The sequence below is a fragment of the Dermacentor silvarum genome, chromosome 4, assembly GCF_013339745.2.
Source record: "Dermacentor silvarum isolate Dsil-2018 chromosome 4, BIME_Dsil_1.4, whole genome shotgun sequence".
NCBI classification, from domain to species: domain Eukaryota; kingdom Metazoa; phylum Arthropoda; class Arachnida; order Ixodida; family Ixodidae; genus Dermacentor; species Dermacentor silvarum.
Window position 1 is genome coordinate 75,846,503 of NC_051157.2, and position 22,303 is coordinate 75,868,805.

Below are 22,303 nucleotides of genomic sequence, written 5' to 3' on the forward strand. Positions count from 1 at the left end.
GCACTGCCGACCCGGGCAGCATTGCATGTGTAGCGTGCGTTGGAAAATGTGGCCCGACTATTACTAACTGTGGTGTGAGCGCGCACAAACAAACATGAATAGATCACACTGAATGACTGCAGACAACGACTGTCAAAACGCTGGCAGTAAGCGCATATACGTCGCAGCGGGCGAAGGTACGTGCGGTCTATCGCCTCAACGGAAACTGAGCGGCGAATGCACGGCGCATAAATGTCAGAGCCGTGTGGAGATAAGAGACGGTGCGAGCGAGCGACGAGCGCGGTTGTTGGCAGAGTAGAAATGCGCCCCCCCCCCCCCCCCCGCTCCCTCCGGCGCTCGCTTCCCGCTTCCTTGCTTGCGCGTGGAAGATTGAGTGCGTTCGCTCTCCGTGACAGCGTGCGTCCCCGCACGCTTCCGCCCGGGCATACGGCGCGCGGCGAAGATTTTATCTATACGGAACCTCACGGCGACGGCGACGCCGACTGCAGAAATCCGGTGAAAGTGTCCATATAATTGCTATCGCAATAAAAGATTTTGGAGAAAGCTTTGTCTTAGCAAGGTACGGGCGTACAATCTCTAGTAAGGGGGAGAGGCCACAGCGTCTTACGCAGCCGTTTACACATGCCGGAACGTGCACCGCGTTTGCCGACGCCATCACATGACTGCTGAGAGAGTATAACCCCCGTATTCATAAACGCTCCTCGACTTGAACTTGACTTGCCACCGCCTTCAACGCGTTTCGAACGCGCTGCCCAAGGCGGTGGCAAGTCAAGTTCAAGTCGAGGAGCGTTATGAATACGGGGGTAAGGCGGAGAGGCCACAGCGTCTTACACCAGGGCCATAACGCGCTAGCACAAACGCGTTAGAAACGCGCGGTCTTTCGTTAATGTTGGGTATTATTGTCATCGTGGTGCGTGTGCCCATGTGCGCTTCGTGGCGTAGTGGTTAGCGCCGCGTGTTCGGAAGCGAAGGGTCCCTGGTTCGATTCCGCGCTACGGTCACAACTTTCGGAATTTTTTTTTTCATAAAAGTAGACGTGGCTACCTACTACTACGACTACTACTACTACTACTACTACTACTACTACTACATACTACAGAGGAGGGACAGCCCCCTCCCAAAAAAAAAAAAAACCTTCACCTATCTCATTATTTGCACCCTTTATGGCTTTTCTCTCAGTTGTATATCCAAACAACAACCTTCACCAGTATTCTAATTATTATTATTTTTACTCATTGTTTTTTTTACTGATAATCCCCTGCTGTATTTCCTTTTCTATGTATACGTGCGCCAGCACCTAGATCTCACGGTTGTTGCTGGGCCTGATAAATAAATGATTGATTGATTGATTGATTGATTATCACACTTTAGTTATATATCCAAACAAAAACCTTCAGCTATCTCATTATTTGCACTCTTCAGGGTTTATCTCTCAGTTGTATACCCAAACAACAACCTTCACGTGTATTATTATTATTATTATTATTATTATTATTATTATTATTATTATTATTATTATTATTATTATTATTATTATTATATTATTATTATTATTATTATTATTATTATTATTATTATTTTATTATTATTATTATTATTATTATTATTATTATTATTATTTTCACCCTTTAGGGCTTATCTCTCAGTTGTATATCCAAACAACAACCTTCACCTGTATTATTATTATACAGGTGGCATGCACGCTGATACGTGCATGCCATTTGTGACGTGAAATTAGAGCGCGGCGCTAAAGAACGAAAAAAAATATTAAAATGTGCTTTAGATGACAATCATTGTTTGGAAACCGTGATAAGATCGAAATGGTGCAAATTTTTCTCGAGAGTGTACTATACGATGGAGTACGCTTACTCTCCTTACGTCCAATCAGAGTATTCCATACCAAACTCTTGAAAGTGGATAGAAACATGGGACATGTCGACTTTCAAATGAAGGAGTAGCCAGCACACGTCCTTTTGTACATTTGGAGTTCTTTATGATGGGTAAACAGCGATACTCATAACTCTCATGATGGTGGTGGCAGGATTCATTACAGCACCCGTATCGGCAGCCCAGTAGGATATGAAGTTTCACTGCTAAGCTCGAAGTCGTGGATTTGGATCCCGGCCGCGGCGGCCTAATTTCGATGGGGCTAAATGCAAAAACTCTCGTGTACTTAGATTTAGGTACACGTCGAAGAACCCCAAGGGGTCAACATTAATCCAGGAGTCTCTCGCATACGGCGTCCTCCTCGCCAGATCCTGATTCTTGCGCGTAAAATCCCAGAATTTAATTTTTTATTTCTTTGCGCCAACTTCGAGCCTACGGAATATGAGAGCGTCGTACGACGCTCTCATTTATCAACGCAGTGTCACCGACACCGGCTGCGAAGATATGATGATAGAGAGACAAAATTAGAAACGACAAGGAGCCTCGCTTTGCCTTTCGTCTGAAAGCGCTTTGCCGAGCCGAGGCTCGTGAATGTTCGTGTTTCTTATCTCAATCGAAAGAATGCTGACCCATTCGAACCATGCATGCGCAATTGCACATTTTACGATCTAAAACGCCCTTGCCACGCGTGATAAGCGATTGGAGATGTCACGGCAAATGTATGCACTCTTAAAAACGTTTGCACCCTTTGGGGCCTATCTTAATTAATTGTCTCACAACGATAATCGTAATCTGCTTTGTTTGCGTTTCCTTCCTTGATAACGTTGCGCTCACAGTTTTCGTTGTCGTGACTGCTATGTCACGCTGATAACGCGCATCTCGTTCGTGACCTGGAATCGCCGGGCGCGCAGCGTTAACGAAAAGAAATGCGATCAAATGACGATTTATCCCTTGTGGGGCAAGATAAGCCCCAAAGTATGCGAGCGTTTTTAAGAGTGTGTTTCTCGCGTCCCTCCTATTTTTCTTTCCACGACTCGCTATACACCATTTTACGGAAGCGTTTAGGTGCCGCCATATTGGGCTGATAACGCTTGTTTTCTGGCTTTAACGATGTTTACGGTACTATACAGTCGATTTGCAAGCATGAAAACAGTTGTATAAATGCGTTCAGCGTTTCATGACCATGTTACGTCGCTTAACTTCTCATAAAGCTAAGAAATTGTTCGTGCAACAGCCCAAGATGGCGGCGCCCATGAATCGAATATAAAATCGTCTATATAGACTGTGTTGTGTCGCTGCTGTCGATACCTTATAGAGCTATATAGTTTCCTGCGAAAAATACTCGAGAGAACTCTAGCGCTTGAGTCTAGGACAGCTGCTAAGCGTTAGTCTGGCCAGCATAGGAATGACATAGGTAGTACATGAAATTGCCTAAACTTCGTCCTCCTGGCTTCAAAAGGCTTTGTGTCTCTGTAAACTGACAATTTTCAACAAAATATTTTGTCATAAATGCCGTGATTCGCAATGATGAAAGGAAACTCTATGCGTACACAACCAAGTGGCTAACAAGCACATGATGCGGGCCCTTCTTGTTATATACGCTGTTCGATATTTACGTGTCCGTGTTATGAGAGGTTGTGACGCACCTGTATGGAAGTGCCGGACCGAGGCCGCGTCGCTTGCGTGCGCAGACGATTTCCTCGCCTTCCCTCCAATCCGATAAGCGCGGCGGCTTTCCTGTCAGGGACTCTACGTCACGCTGATACGAGTGTGCCGTTCGTGACCTGAAAGTAGAGCGCAGCGTTGGCGTGGATCCGTTGCGAAACGGTCGGCTCGAGTCGTACTCGTGCACGTGACAAAGACGAAAGCAAATATACCTGGAGCATCGCCATGCATCACCATCTTCAATGGGTTTCTTTGTGTACGCAAGAGGGAAAAAAGGATACGAGCTCGAACGGAGGAAAACACTCGAAACGCGATCGGGCATTTGCTGCGCCTATATTGGAACAGCGCCGTCGCGATACGATACGAATGTGGTGTTTGTGTTTGTCCCTTTCCCCTCTCCTTGCGTCCGGGTCTGCACGCCTAACTTTCTTTTATGCAGCCATGCTCTCTCTAAGGGATGTCACACTTAGTGGACGTTCGACACGTGGCAACAAACACAGTTGAGCTACCTTTGTGGTCTGCACACGGTTGTGAGGGGACCGTATAGCATCTGCATTCACAGAGCTGTCCTATATGGCGGCTCGTGTACAAGAACAAAAACAAGCACGTACCAGCAAATAGCGATTGCGAAGATAATATTAGCGAACATGGCTGACCAACGATAAACAAGTCTTACGAACGAATAGTTTCGTGAATTCGGTTCCTGGCTTGCCCACATTCCCGAAGAAATCTGATTGAATAAATGATGGATGAAGCTGATGATGGATAATTGGATAAATGATGGATAAATTTGGATGAAGCTGAGCAGCTTCATCCAAATTCAAGACTAATACTAGAGTAACAGGGATTAAGCGTTTTACAGCTAAGTTGTATATAGCTCGGGTTCCATGCAGTTTTTTGTGTTTGGGCGTCAACAATGACAAAAGCTTCGCCTTTAACAGTAGAACGCGATAGCGTTATCGGGACCCGTTCGCATCGCATCGTTCGCATACGGCTAGTAGGCTTCATTCACTGCAACACGAACGTGGGAAAGCCAGCTTACAAAGACCAAGCTTATACCGATCCTCTTAAAGTTGGCTTCACTTTTAAACTTAAATTCATTGCTCGAAAGACGTTTTTCCAGGGGCAGTATAAGTGGTCTTATATTAAAATGTGAAGGCCCTAGCACCTTTTTTAAAAATTATTTTATTAACTGTTTCCTATTGCCCCAACGCGAGCAGGTCTGGTAGAAATGCTGGAAAAGGGGTTCGTGTTTGAGTTCCCTCGTAGCAGAATTAGGTTTTCTGGTACATTCAAATTACAATCCGACGCCGATTGGTAAACACTCCGACGGCGAATCCGACGCCGAATGGTTAATTCGTACTTTACCATTTTCTGACGGATTCGACTGTGAGAAATTAAATTTTCGTTCACCAAAACCTTGCACCACGTGGAGGGCCTGCGCAGTCGATGTGGTTGGATGATTTTCTCCGCCACCCTCGATCACACGCCGGTTGCCGACGCCGGATTTTCTGCGACACGGGGCCCTAAACGCTATCGCGTTAAAAAGGGGAGCGTGGCTTCTTTAGAGGGTCAGAAGGCGCTCTTCGGTCGCAGAAAAGCCGCGTCGCTACCCCGGTGGATCGTAAAATGTTGCCCGGGCGGTCTGAAGATGCGGGAAAGAAGGTGGCCTTGGAAGCTGTTTAGACCAGAAGCGCGAACGGCTGCCCCCTCGCACCCTGCCTAAGACGGACCACGTGCAAGACATCATTAGAGTGTCGATGGGCATGCCTCGGTGGTAAAGGAGCCATTTCAGAGCCGGAGGGGTCGCGTAACCCGACGCACGGGCTCTTGCGCGACGGGCTGGCACCAGGGCCGCATTCCGTCTTTGGATTGACAGTTTTATGGGCCCGCCGGAGACGAAACGCGTGCGGAACATCATTGTGTATCGATGGGCGCGCTTCGGTGGGGACGCCCGGCTTTACTGCACACAGTGCGTGATTTTTAACGAAGGCGCGAGAACGGGGCGACCCGGCTGTTTCTTTCTCCGTCAGTGTTGCAGTAAACGCCGGGAGATTTTAATGGGTCGCTGAAAGGAACGGTTTGTGCGTTAATTGTTTATTTGTTGTTCGTTTCTTTCTCTCTCTCTATCTCTCTCGGTGTTCCGGGAAACGCAGAGAGAAGTTGAGAGAAATAGTGAACAGTGAGTGACAGCCCATTTGACCCAATCGAGTCACTGCGGTATCGTGATTTGTCGTGAGAACATTTAGGGGGAGCAACCGAAGGGTTAGAACCGGGCTCCCGACCTCTCACGAGGGTTCCGGACGCAGAAAAGGTGATCTGCACTTTCGGCTCGGCTGAGTTCACTGCGCCGGTTCCAGCGTAAACGAAGGGTCTGGACGTACGAGTGGGGTTATGCACTATCGGCTATATGTCTTCTTCTTTCTGGGGTTTTACGTGCCAAAACCAGTTCTGATTATGAGGCACGCCGTATTGGAGGGCAGTGCACGTGTCGAGTTGTTACGTCAGACTCACAGTAAATAGCTGTCGATGTATATTTTGTGTACACGAAGTACGTAGGAGGTGCGTATTGTTAGTTGAGGCCTATGAAGTGGTTAAAACACGAGGGTAAGAAACGCATTTTAATACATGCAAATATTAGATGCATCTCTACGCCACAGAGAGCTGAGCACCGGTTAGACAGTGGCAAGAACTTATACACGGAGCGTTTACCACACCGGTTTTTCGTCTCATCACTAATGAACCGCGGTCCTAGCAACAACTGCATTGTGTAGCGAAAAAAAAAAAATGTGACGGCTGACCTATGGGTCTGATAGTCAGACCGAGGTCGCTGTAGTTTAATATCTGCAAACAAAACTGCAAGAGGCCCTACAAAAGCTTGTTCGCACCGAACATAACCGGAATAATATTCTGGACATCGGAGAATTCCGCCATATTGCCGAATTCACCATTTTGTCAGCTATGATTGGCCCAGAGGGCTGCTACGGCGTCTCTGATTGGCTCAAAATGCCGCCATTGCAGAATCTGACAGTACGGTGGAATTCGCCGGTGTGCAGAATGGTACCTACGGCCGAGCCACGTGACTCTCGACGAACCAGGAACCAGGTCCCGTACTATGTAAAAGTGTTTATGTGACAATAAAATGCGGTGCGCATGCAGTGCGCGCCGTCTTATGACGCAGGAGGCTGTTCGATGTGCCACTAAACTTTAGTTTAAAAACCCGATTTTTGTGGTGTGTGCATGCTTGTGTATATAACCGGCACAGAATGCTGTTGTCAGCCGCAGCGTAAGCACAAACAAGTAGAGGTGTGCGAATATTCGAATTTTCCGAATAGCGAATCGAATAGTGTCCTATTCGATTCGGTCTTCAAATCTAGACGCTATTCGTAAATGCGAATATTTTTCGAATACTTTTCGAATATTTCCAAACGTCAACTGCGCCCAAATAAATATAAAATTGGTGCAAAAGTATGGTAAATGTTCACCCCCGCGGACATAGTTCAGTCATAAAACATAAGAGCCTGTGTAGTGGAGCAGGCTACGTCACTTAGGTAGCCATACTTTACAGGCTTACACAGCGATCACTCGCACTCTCGGAAGAGCCCTGCGCATGCGAAGAAACTACTTGTTTGCTTCTAATGCTCAATTTGTGCTTTTAATAATCAATGCTTGATAACGTACTATCTAATTACAGAAACTTGCTAACTTTAAGAATACTCGAATGTGAACATCGTTTTATATTAATTGTGATAACGGCCATTCATTATTAGAAAACTATTGGAAAAGTATTCACATCCGATTCGATTCTTTTCGCTTCTGGCCGTATTCGATTGGTTATCGATTTGGTCTCAAAAATCACTATTCGCACTCCCCTACAAACAAGGCGTCCCCCATCCCTCCCCAAAACACGTGCGTTCATGTACATCGCGTATCTTGCAAAATCAGCAGCCTGTTGTTGCCGGTATCGACAAGCGACATCTGCATGCTTATGCCGAGCCGTGCACTCGAAAGAGAAACCGTCGGAAAAAATTTACCGCGTTCCAATTTACTGCTGAAACTGCGCTGTGTCGCTAGAGGCCGTCTTTCTTTTTCCTCCTTTTTTTTTCTCTCTTGTTGCGTCTCAGCTGGTTTTTCGCTGTGGTGCACGACTTCGAGGCCAGAATGCAGCTGGATTCATCACCGCGGAATGCAAGTTGCGTAACCATATATAGCCTTTGTGTGTGCGTGAGCAAAAGCGGTGCCAGTTGCGCTATATGCTTGCTATGGCCTATACTATGCACCAACTGTCGGATTCCAAACTGATGAGAGGAAAGAGTGCACATGAAAAAATATATATAGCGCCGAAGACCAGCTACATGTGCATTGGCTGACTACAGCTGCGCTCAGACATTCCCAGCGCGGAAGATATGCTGTCGGAAAAATTCGGATCAGTGTTTCCGGGACCACTGATTTCTGCCAGACCGTGTCTATTTAGTTGAAGCCTTTCTCAACGGCAAATAACTTGTATAGCAACTTATTATACGCCTTAGCTAATTCTGTGGCCGAATTTGACATCAGCATCAGGTTTTGTGGTTGTGTGCCATAACGCTGCCAGTCGAGTCAGTGCCGGTCATGCTTTGCACCCTATCTCTAATATATTGTCGCGAGAGGAATGGCGAGAGAAGTCCACTGGCAGAGAACGGCACCTTTACTGTTGTTGTTGTAGTTGTTGTTGTTGTTGTTGTCGCCTGAAAACAACCAACGTCATTCCCCTCGTCTTCTGCCTACAACCATTCCGAAAATGGGCGCCCGATCTTATGACGATGACTATGAAATCAACATGTAAAACATGCATGGAAATTGGCGCCCGATTTGATGATGATGATTGTGAAATGAATATGTAAAATACGTGTGGCAATATATAGACACACTTGATAACGTGTAGTGTATAGCACCGGTTGTAGTCATTTAGTAGCAGTCTGTTTACTCTTTTGGCTATCTTACAACGTCCGCGGACTGGGCTGGCTGCTTTTTTGGCTAATCCTGATAGTTTAAGACATGGCGATCCTTGTGGAAAGATCGGGCCCGGGGAAATGCCCCGCGTGGTGTTTGCGCGTAAAACGACGACAGAATTTAATTTTGTTTAGGGATATGATCATGGCCTACTTCGTGCCAGAGGAAACGACAAGGAACAGGAGACAATGTGAGAGAGTGATCTCATGGAGATGGCTGTTCAATGTGTCAATCCATGCTCAGAATGTACACGATCGCCTCTTTGGCGCTCTCTCTCTCTCGAGACAGTATAGACGACTGACCGATACAATTAAAGCGTATCGCGCTATGCTTCAGGTCTTTTACAATTTACTGTTCTCGTAACAGGCATATGCTTTAAGCTACAAGTTCAACATATGTTCTCACAACCGGCACATTTAAGACAGCAGGCAACTTTAGTTATTTTGGCACGCTGGTAGCTTGGCACCTGATGTTGAGGGCTGGCTGCACCATCGTTGCTGCACCATCGTTGCTCCAGCTGTGCTTCCGCACCTGCATGCGTGCGTGTGGCGGTACAGAGAATGCAGTTGCGGCGGAGCGAAAACGTTTGTGTAGAAATCTGGCTTCTAATACAGGAAACCATGCTTCGTGCATGGTATAAGACTACGCTTCTTAGCGTAGTTGTCAAAAACCAACGTAACATCACTATTACTTTCGTTCCTTCTTTCTTTCGTTCTTTTCTGAATCGTGTTACCGCTTCGTGCTTACTTGGTTTTACCAGCCAACTATTTCATTCATTCATTCATTCATTCATTCATTCATTCATTCATTCATTCATTCATTCATTCATTCATTCATTCTGTCAATACCGATTGGAAGCATATCAGGAGGGCATATACAAAACGGGAGAGACATAGTGGATACAATATTCACAGAACGCTTTGCAAATACCCAATAAGGTTAGTATCATGATTAGTATCATTTATAATCTTTATAAAAACAAGAAATGAAGCAAAAGAAAAGTTATACTATAACGCAAGCGGGTACAAGCATATGCTGGGCTGCTGAGCATACCTTCTGCTGCTGAGCACGAGTTCGCAGGATTGATCTCCGTCGGCGGAAACCGCATTCCAATTATTTCGAAATATACAAAAAACAATCGAGAAGGTATCATCATCATCATCATCATCATCATCATCATCATCATCACCATCACCAGTATATATTTATGTCCACTGCAGGACAAAGGCCTCTCCCTGCGATCTCCAATTACCCCAGTCTTGCGTTGGCTGATTCCAACTTGCGCCTGCAAATTTCCTAACTTCGTCACCCCACCTAGTTTTCTGCCGTCCTCGACTGCGCTTCGCTTCACTTGGTACCCATTCTGTAACTCTAATGGTCCACCGGTTAGCCATCCTATACGCTTATACGCATTACATGACCTGCCCAGCTCCCTTCTCTCTCTCTCTCTCTCTCTCTTAATGTCGATTGCAATATCGGCTATCCCCGTTTTCTCTCTGATCCACATCGCTATCTTCCCGTCTCTCAACGTTAGGCCTAACATTGTTCGTTCCACCGCTCTTTCTGCAGTCCTTAACTTGTTCTCGAGCTTCTTTGTTAACCTCCAAAGTTTCTAGAGGTATAAATGACGTTAAAAGACCCAGATCACTGAGTCCAGCTCAGCCACCCAGCTCGCGGCAACGATATGTGGACACTTCCTGCTGTTAAGGGGAAATCTCGGTCGACGGCATAACTCACGCCGCGATACGAGCGCGCATCCGCACGACGACGCCATTCAGCGAACGAAGGGATCCGTGACGGACGTGGAGATCGCGTCACGCGGGACAAGCTTCGCCGCGCGCGCGATATTTCGCGAGAAATATACTCGACGAGTCACGTGTGACACCCGACCGCTTCTTGGTGGACGTCCAGGAGAGCGACACGCGAGCGCTGTCGCGTACAGTGGTGCCATGCCGTATATGACGTTAGGTGCGAGCCGGATATGTGGTTGCGCGACAATGCGTGCGTCTGCTATATTAGCCGCACGCGCTTGACGGAAGCGATATGTAGTGTACCGCGGGAAGACATTTGTCAAGAGGTCTAGTTGCCACGTCGGGGTGAACACGAGCGATACGTGACGCAAAGGGTGCGAGGGCTCGTATAGAACGCGTTCTCATAATCTGTCTTTAGTTTGAGCAGCAAAGATGTGTCTTTGAGGTCGGCACTGAATCGCGTTGACGATCGTCCTTTCAGTACAGAAAAGTTGTTCGGGATCATGGGGGTAACGCTTCGTTGAAGTGATCTGCTCAATTGAGAGCATTAATAACTTTCGTTAATAAAAAAAATGACAGTGTATCTATATATGTACGAACACTTTGTATGATCTTGTGCGTGCTTTTTTTAGTTTTGATTGACTGGCTTTTGTGTTTAATAGCACAAAGTGCACTGCAGCATGTGCCGTTTTGTTGCTGTATTTTTTTTTCTATACAAAATGTGCTTGATGCACATTTTCTGCAATATATCACCTTATCTTATCATGCTTTGATCATTTAACTGTCAATTGTTTCCGAAGAAGCCGGCGGCACAATAGTTGCAGCATTTCCAATTTTACCCAAATAATAAACACGCACACGCTCAAGCGCGTGACCACCGTATACCGTTGCGGTCGATCATTTTTTGTTCTTATTTTTCCTGAATTCGACGTAACTTTTCAGTTCTTATTTCCATACGAAAATTAGTGTTTTTTTTTTACAGTGAATGTATTTTTACCAGATCAACTTTACCGTCTCTTCTGGACCACAACTTTTTCTTTGTTTTTTCGGTGATTATCTGATGCACTTACTTGTTCACGCTGATACGGGTTTTATAACTGCAGATCCCGCTTCTCAACACCATCGTTGCATTCAAATAATCAAAATAGCAAAGCTTTGTTTGTAGTGAGGACATGCAACTGTGCAGGAATTAAGACGGAGTGCGTCTGAGATTCGAACACAAATAGAAGGATACTCTATTCGTGACAATATACGAGTACAGAGCTACGATGAATACTATAGAAAAAATATACGATAGGTCGATACGATAGGTCTTACGATTAACTGCGAGAAACCTAGCCACGCCTTGAACATTCAAGCATGCAAATACTAAACAAATTAAGATTGCTTGAGCGGCAGGTACGACACGTGATCTTGCCCTCGCCAGACATGCTTTTAGCATTAGAGCGTTTGAGCTCGTATAACGAAGCTTGTACACCTAAGCACGTAAGTTAGCTCGTAGCTGCATGATGATGGCCGTCTTCGCTTTATGGTATTTTTGCTTTTACGGGCCCTTTTTCGTTGAAGCTGAATTCTGAAAAAAAAAAGAGGGGAAAAGCGTCCTTTGTTGTTGTTTCAACAAAGGACGCTGAAGCCTATATGGGATATACTGCAATATACAGACCTTTCAGTTATAAACCACAGACAACATAGTAACTCGAATAATACTCGATTTTCTTGCGAGAAAAATGCCCTTCCATTAAAGGCGCGAACGAATTATGATAAGCAACGAATTTGTTTCGCAGGTATTAAACGGTGGAACACATTACAAACTTCGCTTAAGAACCTTCCATCTTTGACATCTTTCAAAACACGTTCTTCGCGGTTGCATCGCTTAGCGGTTCTTTTTGGAAAGAGAATCTCGTTTTTGTGTTTGTATATTATAGAACTGCAAAATGATACTGTTCTTTCTTTGCGTTCGAGTTTTATGACCGTTTGCATTCTAAAGAACCGCTTTACTCTCGCCGAGCTCGAGCTATGACGACGAAGAAGACGTAATGAGTGTTGATTGTGATCTGTACAGATGAGAAAGATTTACGCGTGATGAAGATACGTGCACATTAAGAAGACGGGGGATCACATAATTCACTCACAATATTGTAACGGATGGGATGGATTTATTTACAAGAATGATGGATGGTTAGCGTAATGCAAGGGACGGGACAGTCATCCAAACCCAACAGGCAGCGGCCAGCTCCTGTTTACATTTCCTTTATGGCTCCTATACTTCTTAGTCGCTTTGTAAATATCTTACGTTTATGCATGGATCCTCAAGAGGTCCGTCACAGCGTACCACACCCGGACTTCTGTCCTGTATATTTAATGCTTTAAGTATTTGCAGAATTTTGTGTCTGCGTGAAATAAACTAGAACTGAAACTATAATGTAGGCATATTATAACACCAAGTACTAGTTGCTGCTGTTGTTGCCTCAACACATCAACAACGACGAGTATCCAGATCCTAATTTCAGCTGTAGGCGTCGTCGTCGTCGTCCGCCGTCGTCCTGGAACGATTGCGAAATACATGCGCGATGGCATCTGTGTGTTACGCCATCGAGGAAAACGGGAGGATGTGTTACACTATACGCGTAGACGCAATGCTGACGCCGTCGACTGGGTAATATGACATCTCCATGGGAGTCACGAGCCTCAGATGAATGGCTCTTCCGCTGGAGCGATTGTGGTCGCGCTGAATGGTGGTCACGAGTCGTAAGTGTGCGACTTGCGTTATCACATACGCTGCTTTGCGACAAGTTGCCTTTGTTGCGAACTGACGTGGTGCCTTTCGTCACGTCGTCCTTCGCCAAGCTTTCTTTATTGCCATTATCGTTTCCTCTTTGAAATGAAGTAATAGAATAAGGAAAAGGGAGGCAGTTGCCCTGCCGGACCCACTGGTGTACAGCGCAGGGCTCAGGCCATTTAGAAGTATTTATTACAGGGTGTTTTTGTTTCTTTAGACAATACAGATTTTTTTATAAAGAAGCCTATATATACGTACAGCGAAAGTGCCGTTGTTGCGGAAGAGTTCTATAGGTGAGGTGACGTACCATACTTTGCCGCTAATAACGTGAGCTTCATAAGAGTAATAAAATATTTATTTATTTATTTATTTATTTATATTTATTTATTTATTTATTTATTTATTTATTTATTTATTTATTATTATTTATTTATTTATTTATTTATTTATTTATTTATTTATTTATTTATTTATTTATTTATTTACCTCTTAGGCTCTCGATGGGGTATTGTGTGAGCAAGGACACAAGGGAATTAGCCAAAAAAAAAAAGGAGTACAAAGAAAAATTATACAATGTTAGCAGGTAAAGATGACATAACAAGTCTGTAACAAATATAAATAACGCAATAAATGAAGCAAGAAGGACCGTATACAATTTCGCCAGAGATAACCTATAGGTGCACAGTAGCGTGCTCTGAAGGATACAGGTTCAAGAATGTCAACTAAACTATGTCGTTTGGTAGGTTACTCCAATGCTGAATGGCACCTGAAAACGCAGATGGTACTGAAAGCAATGGTTCGGCCAAAGATACGCTGGAAGCTGAGATGATTATGCAGACGTCGAGATGTGTACGAGATGGACGAGTGAGCGGCAAGGTGGACGGACGCGTGCTATGGATTATTTTGTGAAACTGACAAATGGTCCTTCATGATTCAAGAGGTGAGAGGGATCATCATCATCATCATCATCAGCCTATATTTAAGTCCACTGCAGGACGAAGGCCTCTCCCTGCGATCTCTAATTACCCCTATCTTGCGCTAGCGTATTCCAACTTGCGTCTGCAAATTTCCTAACTTCATCATCCCACCTGGTTTTCTGCCGTCCCCGACTGCGCTCCCCTTCTCTTGGTATCCATTCTGTAACCCTAATGGTCCACCTGTTATCCATCCTACGCATTACATGACCTTCCCAGCTCCATTTCTTCCGCTTAATGTCAACTAGAATATCGGCTATCCCCGTTTGTTCTCTGATCCACACCGCTCTCTTCCTGTCTCTTAACGTTACGCCTAAGATTTTGCGTGCCATCGCTCTTTGTGCGGTCCTTAACTTGTTCTCGAGCAACGTTACTCCTAAGATTTTGCGTGCCATCGCTCTTTGTGCGGTCCTTAACTTGTTCTCGAGCTTCTTTGTTAACGTCCAAGTTTCTGCCCCATATGTTAGCACCGGTAGAACGCAATGATTGTACACTTTTCTTTTCAACGACATTGGTAAGCTCCCAGTCAGGATTTGGCAATGCCTGCCGTATGCACTCCATCCCAATTTTATTCTTCTGCAAATTTCTTTCTCGTGATCAGGGTCCCCTGTGGGTAATTTACCTAGATAAACGTACTCCTTTACAGTCTCTAGAGGCTGACTGGCGATCCTGAATTCTTGTTCCCTTGCCAGGCTATTGAACATTCTCTTTGTCGTCTGCATATTAATCTTCAACCCAATTCTTACACTTTCTCGATTAAGGTCCTCAATCATTTGTTGTAATTCGTCTCCATTGTTGGTGAATAGGACAATGTCAACTGCAAACCGAAGGTTGCTTAGATATTCGCCGTTGATCCTCACTCCTAAGCCTTCCCAGTCTAAGCGCTTGAATACTTCTTCTAAGCATGCAGTGAATAGCATTGGAGAGATTGTGTCTCCTTGCCTCACCCCTTTCTTGATAGGTATCTTTCTACTTTTCTTGTGGAGAACCAAGATAGCTGTGGAATCCTTGTAGATGTTTGCTAAGATATTCACGTATGCCTCCTGTATCCCTTGATTACCTGTACCCTGGTGATGTATTGCAGCTTTAAGCGACGAGACAGTATATCACGTTGCTGTCGATCACTCACCCTACAGAGGACAAGTTTCTGAGTATGGTCAAGAAGTCGTTGCCGTCAGAGAAGCGCCGAGCCTTAATTTTGGTCCACGTCCTAACCAAGCATGACCGCAGTCTTTGATTTTGCGCAGAGCGAGGAACAATTTAATGTGCCAGAGTCACGTACTCGTCACGTGATTGACACGGAATCTGCTCATCCTATCCGGTAAATTGGCAAATACTTTGCCGCGCAGAAGAGGCCCGGTGCATCGCCCGCCTTCGTACTTTTGCCTCCCAAGAACGCTCTAAAACCCGTTATGACGAGCGCCATCAGCACGTATAGCACGAGAATGGCGATTTGGTGTGGCAATGGACGCCACTTCGGAAGCGCGGCCAATACCAAAAGTTCTTGGCCCATTACACCGGGCCCTCTGTCGTTATTGCACGTCTCAGTGATGTCACGTACGTGATATTTCGACTCTTGTCTACTGGCCGCTGCTCAAGCAAGACCAACGTCGTCCATGTCGGCCGTCTTAAACGTTTTCACCACCGGAACTACAACTGACTCGCCCGGTGGGCATCGTATGCAAAGGGGGAATAGCTACGATATGGGGGGACGCTTGGAAGTGAATAAAGACGACGTGAGTTCGGACTGTGATCTCATCGGTTCCTATAGGCCTTTCGCATTCATCATTCTCATTAATAAACGCATCTCACCGTAATAGTATGTAACAAAGTACATATTGTTCCCAGTCGAGTAGAGTAGCCGCCAGTAATTTGTTTTGGTGATGCCATTCAATTTAATAATTAATTGCAATTAGCTATTTTTAATTACTGCTCTGAATGCCGTGCTGTCAATGAAGAAATTGTAGGAAACTGTAAGAAAGACAAAGCTGGTCTGTTTTCAGCCAGGTACTTCTTGTCCGTATATATTTTTTTTCCGACAGATCAAGAAAGCCCCGCGCGAAATGAAATATATCACGTGACTTACCGTCCACCCGCATTAAAGTCCGCGAGTCAAAAAGCAGCGCGATCAAACAAAGCTCCTCAGGAGTTAGTGGCAGCGCTGGTGCTTTATCTGGCACGCCCCGCCCGCGACAGTGCTTGGTGTTGATAAGGAAAGAGTGCCGACAACTGGCGATTAATGCGTCGTGGAAAAGAGTGCACACACTAACTTCTGTGGAGCGGGTTCGAGGGCGCTGCTTTTTGATGCTTGTGGACGGTTAGTCACGTAATATTTTCATTTTCTTTTGCTAGATTTCTTCATAAGCCGCAAAAAATAAATAAAAAATAAACTGGAGAAAATTACCTGGCCAAAAACAGGCCAGCTTTAAGTTTCCTTCAATTTTCTAGAAATTATGCATTGACAGAGTGGTTATTCAGAGCAGTAATTAAACCAATAGCTAATTGGAATTAATTAATATTTTTAATGGCATCAACAAAAGAATCACTGCTGGCTGCTCTACTCGAGTGTGAACAATATGCATTTGGTTATCTTCGCGTAGAAACACCCGTCTTTTTTCTTCTTTTTTTTTTTTTCGCGTGATGCGTGATAGCTGGGACGCCCTGTATATTTACCCACAACGGGTCCGGGATTGGCCAAGTGGCCCGTTTTGAAATAAATAAGAAGAAATGAAAAAAAAATGCAAGCATATATAAGATTTGTCACATTGCAAACAAACAAACTAGGAAGCAAGCAAGCAAGAAAACAACCCGGGACAAGTTGTATGTGATCGCTTTAAGTGCGGCCTTCACGTGCGAATAAAGTATACATATAGCTTACCCCATTACAGTGCAGCGATAGCGAAGGCACGCTGACGCAAGTGTCGCCACGTTTAATTCTTTCAAATACTTTTGAAACCACGCGTTCACGTTACTCACTGTGTTGGCCTATGACGTTGTTCACTGATTTCAACAGAGGCTCACGATTATATCGGGCAGCGTTTGGCCTAATGGCTGCCAAGATAACATTTTAGCGAGTGCGCATGTTCCATAATTAAAACAACGGACCATTTAGCTGACGCAATAACGCCTGCAGGAAAGAGGTAATTAGTAGGTCACCGCACACCAACAGTAAAAAAAAAAAAAAAAAAAAAAAGAGAGAAAGAGAAGAAAAGAAAAGAAAAAAAGGTTGACTTGTGCAGTCTTGCGGAATCACAGCCCAATCTCCAGCGAATCCCGGGTTCTTTGTAGCTGCAGTACTAATCATTTTGTTATGCCCGTAAATAAACCACACATTTTCAAACTTTGTCCGCATATTACTGATAAAATGACCCGAATTCTCCGCGCATTTTAACCCCGTGACACATTTCGTTCTCCCAGAGCACCGGTAGAACGATTGCATAACGCTTTCTAGCAGTGCATTAAGGCTCCTTTCCTAACACTTTGGCCACACATTTCCCCCTAACATGTACCTCATTTCCATCAAATATAAACTCAGAGCCGCATTTATTTCTCAACGACACCGGGAAGCATTGCGTATAATGGCTGTATATATAACGCCTATAGCACTTCACTAATTTACTGCAGAGGCCGTAGCTAACCGACACCCTTTCTCGCGTTCTCTCTCAAGCGAAACTTTTAGTACCGTTTTCAAATAACATTTACGGTCAGCAGAGAACAAGAAACACTGGTGTCAATGTGTGGAATGACATTCCTTGACCTATTATTCGGGAATAAAACAATGTCTATGCAATTAAAGATATTTCACTCCAACGGCGTCGTAACGTTGTCTATATTCTTAACAAGTTTTTGTAGATAAGTGATACGTGCTTTGTATCCTATGCATCTTAGATATGTGTAATGCTATCTATATATACACACATGCACTTCCATACAGGATGTTTCAACGAATACTTTGAAAACTTTTTAAGGAATGACTGTGGCACGTAGCACAATTCTAGTTCATGAGCTGGTCTACATTACTTGCACAACAAAATGAAATGCATAATTGAAAATTAGCAAAATTCACTAACTAAGTTTCTAACTAATTACCTTATGTCCCATATTGAAATTTACAAATTGTAGTTCGCAAGGCGGACTCCTCAAGGATACACATGGAACAAATTCTCAGCATGACAGCATTTTCGAGATATTAATTCCCGAACTTTGCGTTGAAATGCATTGGCGTTCCAGTTACTTTCTTAACAAAATGTCATTTTATGCACTGAAGCACAAAAGTAACTGGAACGCGGATGCATTTCTCCGCAAAGTTCGAGAGTTAATATCTCGAAACAGGTGTCAGATGGATCAGGGAGAATGCGTTCCAAATGGATCCGCCTTGTGAAGTTCACGGCTACAACTTGTAAATTACAATATGGGCTATACGGTAATTAGTTAAAAACTTAACAAGTTAATTTTTGTAATTAGTCGATTATGCATTTCAATTTCTTTTTGTGTAAGTAATCTCCGCCTCTTCGAGTAGACCAGCTCATGAACTAGGATTGAGCTATCTGCCACAGGCAATCTTTGAAAATTTTTGAAAGTGTTCGCTGAAATCCCCGGTATATATATATATATATATATATATATATATATATATATCCGTCATTAAGATGCGTTGTGTTACATTCTGTAAGTGCTGTTTACATCTGTCAAATTAAAATCATTTTACATCTTACCTCTACTGTTAAAGAATTGTAGTAAATTGTTTCATGTTTATGTTCCACTAATAAAATGTTCCTCATTTTTTTACAGCGAAGCTGTATTTGGTTAGGCTCTGAAAATTTTTGCGTCCGTCTATCCAGTCGCACCGACAGGGAAATTTTCCCCGTGGGCTGATCCCGGACATATATAGTGCAATACCGAGCCGACCCGCGGTGGAGGTGAATCAGGCTTCAAGCACTCTACCAGCCTGCAAAAATAAGTTTAACATTTTGGGTCCAAACACAACCCGTATCAGATATTAAGATGATAAGAAGAGATACTACACTTTGACCCGCGTCGGCCATGTCTACGTTCGCACCATACACGTGTACGCCATCCCGCGTATTCAAAATAGTGCCTACCAATCTGAGTGTATTCTGTCTTCTGACGTCATGCTCTACGTAGGCTCCTTTCCTGAGTTCTGCTCTTACTGTGAAATGGGTAGGCCGTGTGTTGTACAGGCCTGAAGAATAACAGCGTGCCTGCCAACAACGACGGCGTGAGCAGAAAAGGGCATGGGCGCGGCGGCGAACCGTCCATGTGGCCCCGACCCTGCAACCTTAGAACGTTTTACCGGAGCAACGGTCAATCTTTGTCTGTCTTTGTCTACCCATGTCTTTGACATACATGTGTAGAGTCTGCTTAAACTACCGATAGTTATTATCGATCACGTGACGTAGAGGAAAGCAGAAGCTTGCCACCCCCCCCCCCCCCCCAAAAAAAAAAAAAAAAAATCCTGGCTACGCCCCTGACCAGAGTGGTCATACGGAGAACATTTCGTTGAAGAGCGATGTGGTCGGAAGGTGAGCAGATTTCACGATAGATCACGCAGTCTTCTGCGAACAAGCGAATGGATGACGTTATTTCGGATGGCAGGTCGTTAATATAAATAAGCAAAAGTAATTGTCCGAGTACGCTTCCTTGTGGTTATCGACGACGGTGAATTGGTTATGGAATGACAAAAATATTATCCAAGATATTGTTAGGGAATCAATGTTCAAGCATGAAAGTTTAGCTATGAGACGGCAGTGAGCAACACGATCGAAACCCTCAGCGAAATCAATGAAAATTGAGCCTGCAGTCTGGGGGCCCGTACCTATGTTTAGAATAGTCCATGTTTATCTAGTAAATTAGATTAGCGGTGTTTCACGTAATACTCCTCTTCTAAAGCCATGCTGACGTTAAATTTAACTTTTTTATTAGTGAATTAGGGGCAGTTGTTAAATGGTGGATTTGAAGGCAGTCACGTACATTTTGATGCACCCTCACCTTTTTAAACATCTTGGAAATCGGTCGCCAAAGTAGCTCCACTTGTCTCTGACAAGATAGGAGCCCGATGAGGTATAGGACGCTCAATAAAATTAAATTGAAACTTAGCGTTTGTTTGTACCTGTCCTGTCGGTAATAGGACTTCATGGACGCGCGCACGCGCACGCACGCACGCACGCACGCACGCACGCACGCACACACGCGCACACACACACACACACACACACACACACACACACACACACACACACACACACACACACACACACACACACACACACACACACACACACACACACACACACACACACACACTTTTTGCACATGTGCAGCACAAGTCGCTGATAAAATATATGTTTCAGCTCACGCATATCTCTTTTTGTTTTGCCACTCCTACCGAGAACCTTAGCAAGCGAAAAGCACGCTTTGTGTGTGCGTCCTTTCTTTGTATGTCTGCCAAGAACAATGACGTGTCGTCCTCGTCTTCCACTCGCGCTTCGACCTACTCGTTTTGAAGAACGGATTAGCCCGCTCCCGAGCCTCGTCGAAAATTAAGCAGCGAAATATTCCTCACAAGCAACATTTATTCAATCATGTTCAGCTAGCTCTGACTATGCATATGTATGAGATGCTCTTTCTTTCCTGCTATCAGTCACGAGGGAATCAAGAGGCATGCGTAGCTCTGCACAAGCATCAGTTAATTGTGGCCACGGTGTACCCACCCACGACCGAGAGTCTCTGGAGGCACCTAAACTCATTTTATGAAGTTTTCCGCAGACGCAGTTAAAAAGCTCCCGGAAGCGCGTTCAAGAGCCTGTAGAGGCAGGCACCGGAGCGACGCGAACAAATCATAATGGAGACCATTCTTGATTTTCCGACAGTAGCACGGAACAAATGAGCTCCAGCATTTTTTTTTTCTATATGCACCATTGTTTTTTCGTCTACACAGCGCAGTTTAAAACCAAACGAATACAATGCTTCTGTAATTCCACGCAGTGTACAAATCACACTCTTGTTTTATTTACATGGCAAACGTATAGCGCACATGACGACTTATGCACGAGGTGACGCAAGCGCGTTGCGGATTGCGCGAAGCAACGTGTCCGTATCGACACCAAGTGTGCATGCTTCTCAGGCGAACTGTTGCGCACTATCGCCACGCGGGCGTCTCATTTCTCTCTATCGCCTTTCGTTGAGGGCAAAGTGCATCGCTCCAGATAAGTATATGTACCTCACGCTGCTTCCCGCGGGCGCGTCCGGAACCTGCGGGGCTATAATAAAATGAATTCCCTGTAGCAAACAGAAATCACGGTATTTATTTATTTAGTTATTTATTTATTTATTTATTTATTTAGTTATTTATTTATTTATTTATTTAGTTAGTTAGTTAGTTAGTTAGTTAGTTAGCTGAGAATACATGATTGTCATGATGTTCAAGATCTAACGTGACATCAATGGTCACCTGACTATAGTCCATCTCACAAGTAGTATGCAGCGCTGCCGAAGGTACGAGACGTACGCAGGCAATATCCTTGCGCAGCGGAACATGGTTCCGTGCATAACTGTCTGATTAACAGCAGCATTAGAGAGTTTCCTTTTTGCTTGGTGCATGATATGTTACAGAGATACGTGATATGCTAGGACCTTTGCGTATGCACGTCGTTATACCGCGAATTCAGCAACCGCTGAACAGACGACGCGGCGCGGATGAACACATGTCGAAGGGCATTCGGCCTTCCTATTGGCTAAGGAGTCCTGTAGCTTCCACAGTGCTGCAAACGACTTACGATATGGAGTGTAGGCACGTAGCACTACACAAAGGAGTACATTCACCACACACTCATCGGAATGGCCAACTGTGTCGCGTGAAATTTTTGCGGGTGTGTCGAGAGAATAGTATATATACAACTTCTGTGCCACTGCATGCCCATCCGAATTCGACGCTCAACGGTATGCTGGGCGAGCTAGTCTCTTAGAGAATTAAAGGAGCGCAAGGCTCACTCACAATCACGCACACACCCACACACGCAGACACTCTAGACATGTCTCCCACACACAGCGCTCTGTGGGGGACGTAGCCCAACAGCAAGTTCTCCTGGAGCTTGTCTCAGTCACTTAGATGACAGGCCGTCCTCGGAGCAAAAAATCTTGGGACCTTGGCCTAGGCCCTCTTGCCCTTATTGAAGGCGACTGGACTGTGTACGAACGCTTGTTAGTGCTATAGCGAACATTCGTGTCTATAGGTG

The 22,303-nt window shown here is 44.8% G+C and overlaps 1 protein-coding gene and 1 non-coding gene across 3 annotated transcripts in view; both read right to left on the reverse strand.

Annotated features, from left to right (window-relative positions):
* LOC119450264 (choline/ethanolamine kinase) overlaps positions 1–22,303 on the reverse strand; it is a 128,318-nt gene that overhangs the window by 96,603 nt on the left and 9,412 nt on the right. Inside the window, exon 2 of one of the 2 annotated variants that reach the window (XM_037713669.2) lies at positions 3,534–3,671. The exons of the other annotated variant lie outside the window; for it this stretch is intronic. Within the exon in view, the coding sequence (XP_037569597.1) occupies positions 3,534–3,671 (138 nt within the window). The remainder of the gene's footprint in view (positions 1–3,533; positions 3,672–22,303) is intronic. 2 annotated transcript variants of the gene reach the window in all.
* On the reverse strand, positions 18,910–19,093 carry LOC119451141 (U2 spliceosomal RNA). The gene has a single exon (XR_005191690.1). It is a non-coding gene; the product is annotated as a U2 spliceosomal RNA (small nuclear RNA).